This window comes from Corvus kubaryi, unplaced genomic scaffold (genome assembly GCF_017639235.1).
Source record: "Corvus kubaryi isolate FWS band 111438036 unplaced genomic scaffold, C.kubaryi_AGA036_p1.0 78, whole genome shotgun sequence".
In the NCBI taxonomy this organism is placed as follows: Eukaryota; Metazoa; Chordata; class Aves; order Passeriformes; family Corvidae; genus Corvus; species Corvus kubaryi.
The window spans coordinates 7,821,031-7,824,235 of record NW_024582065.1 but is presented as its reverse complement, the minus strand read 5'-3'; the positions used below and the strand labels follow the sequence as shown (position 1 = coordinate 7,824,235).

The following is a 3,205-nucleotide window of genomic DNA, read 5'->3' as shown; positions in this document are numbered from 1 at the left end:
CAGGCTGAGACACCGAACCCCTGCAGTGCAGAGCTGACCCGTCCTGTGTGTCTTTCCATTGCACACGGGTTCCTCGAAGATAGAGCCTTGCTCAAATATTTTCTGAGTGCCTGAATCCTCTCAGCAGCCAGGGGAGTATCTGTGAGCGATACAAGCAGCTCCCCCAGGACAGCACTGAAACCTTATCTGGCACCAAAGGGCAGATAACGGAGCCCTTTACTGTGCTGGCTTAGCCAAAGGGAGGCTCTGGGCTTTTTCCCACCTCTGTCCTCCCTGCAATCACAGCAGCAGCAGCAGCAGCAAGGCACGGCCACGTCCCCACCTTGGGGACCCCGGGGTCCCAGTGCTGCAGAGCGGGAGAGTTCCTCCCCCAGCCTTTGCTGCCCGTGTTCAAGACACCAACTCGCACAATATTAAATCTCTGCTCCCTGTCTCCCTCACTTTCTCCCCTTCTCTTCTCAGGCTTTCCTTGAACTCTGCGTCAGGGGTGAGAGGGGAGGTTGAGCCCTTAGTCTGGCTCAGATGAAGCCCCCCAAGGGCTGTGTGTCACTCTGCCCGCCTTGGTCCTGCAGGAGCTGCCCACATTGCGTCCTACCAGAGCTGCCCCAAGACGCTGCTGAAGCACCCACACCTGCACCCCCGGCTGTAAAAAGGGATTAGGACCAACTCCTTGTGCAATGTGATGTCAAATATCTAATTAGCAGTTTGCTAGCAATTAGCTTTTGCTGTTAACGAGCAGCTATTTGTAACAATGGGAGGGAGAGGAGGCCTTAGGGAGGCCTTGGAAAATGTCTTTACTGCAGAAGTGGAGACTTCCAGGAGGAACGAGAGACCCACACAAAGAGAGTGGCTGCTCTGCTCTGGGGAGTCCCGCTGCCACCATGGGCTGCACAGGAGGTCACCTTGGGGTGGGCTGGGGAGCTGCCAGGGCGCTGCAGCCTCAGTGGAGATGCCAGCAGGAGGTTTTGGGGACAACATGAGGTGCAGGCAGGGGTGTGGGCACAGCTGGCATGGCCGGGTGTGTGGCACCAACACCCTCTGGCTCCCTCCCTCCTTCCCTCCCTCTTGCACCATAACTGAGCCTTGGCTGCCTCCCAGGTTTTCCCCCAGCACCGACTTCCCTGGGAGGACAAAATGAAGCGTCACATTTTCAGATTTAGACCCCTCCATTCATCTGGCCCCTGCTGACTGCTTCCCACTGCAGCAGCCGCTGCTCAGGGCTCCAAACCCTGGGTAAACAGGAAGCGTTTTCCACACATCCCATTTCACTCCCGCGGCTCTCCTGTGGTCCCGCTCCGTGCCTGGCTCTGCGTGTGCCCAGAGGTGCGGGCGGGTGATGTCCCCGTTGTGCCCTGTGACCTGCATCCATCCCAGGACAGGTGGCACAGGGCCAGGCAGGGCTTGTTGAGGCTGATAAAATTTGGGTGCAGAGTTTTGGGGAGAGTTCTGGAGCTGTTGTGCATTGCAGGGCTGAGCCTGTGTGTGTGCTGATGGTGAGGAGAGCTCTCAGCCCTGCAGCTGAGATCCCTCATCCCACAGGTGGCACACGCCATCCGTGTGACCCCTGTGCCTTTCCACAGGGAGCTGCTGCTTAAACCCCACCACTGAGAGGAAAAGGGGGAGATTGAGCCTCCCTGCAGCTCATGTGAGCACCCAGGCACACGTTTTTGCCTCGGGGAGGTTCCCCTGGACAGCTGTGCTCACAGATTCCCTGAGCTGGGAATGCCTGCGCACTGGGGACGCTCACACACGGGGTGCACCATCACCTGGTGCTGGGGAGGATGATGGGCAGCCTCTAAAACCCTTTCTGCCAAGGAAAACAAGAGGGGACTTTCTTTAGCCATGCATTTATATAAATAAACACAGGAATATTTCGCAGCTCCCAGGGGATTTGCCCAGAGCACTGCTCTGCTGAATCAGGGTGGGAGTAATTCCGTGCTCCCCCTGAGCCTGCGCAGGAGCTGCCGGCACGAGCTGGGGACACGGCTCTGCTCCAGGGGAGCCCCAGGTGGTACGTGGCCCTAAATCCGTGCCAGCAGAACCCACAGGCTGCTGTGGGGTCTGGAGAGTTGAAAAATAATTGCCACTGCCACAGCCCTCGTGCTCCAAGATGCCTCTGTTTTCAGCCTGGATTGAAGTACCAAAATCCCATTAAAAACTGTATTGTTCCTGCTTTGGTCGCCCAGAACTGAGGTCACACACACACAGAGATTAAATTTGAAATCCAATCAGTTTTGCACCAGAATGGGTTTGAAAATTAGGGCATCCAGGGCAATTGTTTCCATGCTTCTCTGCTGCCTGGCTCTGAAGAGAGCACCTTTGTCAGGTGATGTCCTGCAGGTTTAGTGGCCCAAACCATGCACCTCTCTCTTTCCCAGCACAGGCACGGTGTGACAGGGGTGACAATAACCTGACTGAGCACAGTCTTGTAACCCAAATTTCAGTGGGTCACAAATACCCCAGAAGGTGCTCCACTGGTGGTCAACGTCAACATGGCCCCTCTTGAGGAGATGGCCACCAGCCCTGCCCTGCTTGGTACAGGTCCCTGGCGCTGTGGGGGTCCCCAGTGTCCCCCTTTGAGGGGGAATGAGAGGTGGCTGCAGTGGGAGCTGCCAAAAGGTGCCCCGGTGAGGCGGGAGGGTGGAGGGTCCCACCCATCTCAGGCCTGGTGCGAGGTTCAGGAGGGAGCCTGGGCGAGCAGCCCTGGCCCTCCCCGTGTCCCCAGGGACTCGTGGCTGCCTCCTCTCCGTGTCAGCCCCCCGTGTCCGTCCCCGGTGGGCTCGGTGTGGGGGTCCCGCCCCGTGGCCCCCTCTCCCCCTCGGGGCGGCCGTGTTTGTTCTCCTCGCGGCGCCCGTTATCAGCTCACAACACACACAGGAAGTCCTGTCTGGGATTGTCCATCCCCGGCCTGATTTATACAGGAAGAAAAGCATAAAAAGCCGCCCTTCCACCTCAGCAGCCATCTCCTGCCTGTGCGCGGCCGGCGGCCGGCCATGCCGGGGCCACTGGGACCATGTCCGGGGCCGCTGGACCCGGGGTGGCCGGGCAGGGATGGCCATCGAGAGCCACCAGGGAGCACGGCGGGGCTGCTCCCGGCACGGCGGGGGCAGCGGGGCACCCAAGGTACCACAGAGCCACATCGGGGATGGGATGGATGGGATGGGATGGGATGGGATGGGATGGGATGGGATGGGATGGGATGGGA

General features: G+C 59.2%; 1 protein-coding gene across 3 annotated transcripts in view; it reads left to right on the top strand.

Moving 5' to 3' along the window:
• The first annotated feature begins 2,954 nt into the window (after window positions 1-2,954).
• EGFL7 (EGF like domain multiple 7) overlaps window positions 2,955-3,205 on the top strand; it is a 17,435-nt gene continuing 17,184 nt past the window's right edge. Inside the window, exon 1 of one of the 3 annotated variants that reach the window (XM_042052260.1) lies at window positions 2,955-3,123. In XM_042052260.1, the coding sequence (XP_041908194.1) occupies window positions 2,994-3,123 (130 nt within the window). In that variant the 5' untranslated portion in view covers window positions 2,955-2,993. The remainder of the gene's footprint in view (window positions 3,124-3,205) is intronic. The other 2 variants (XM_042052262.1, XM_042052265.1) reach the window with 2 other exon arrangements.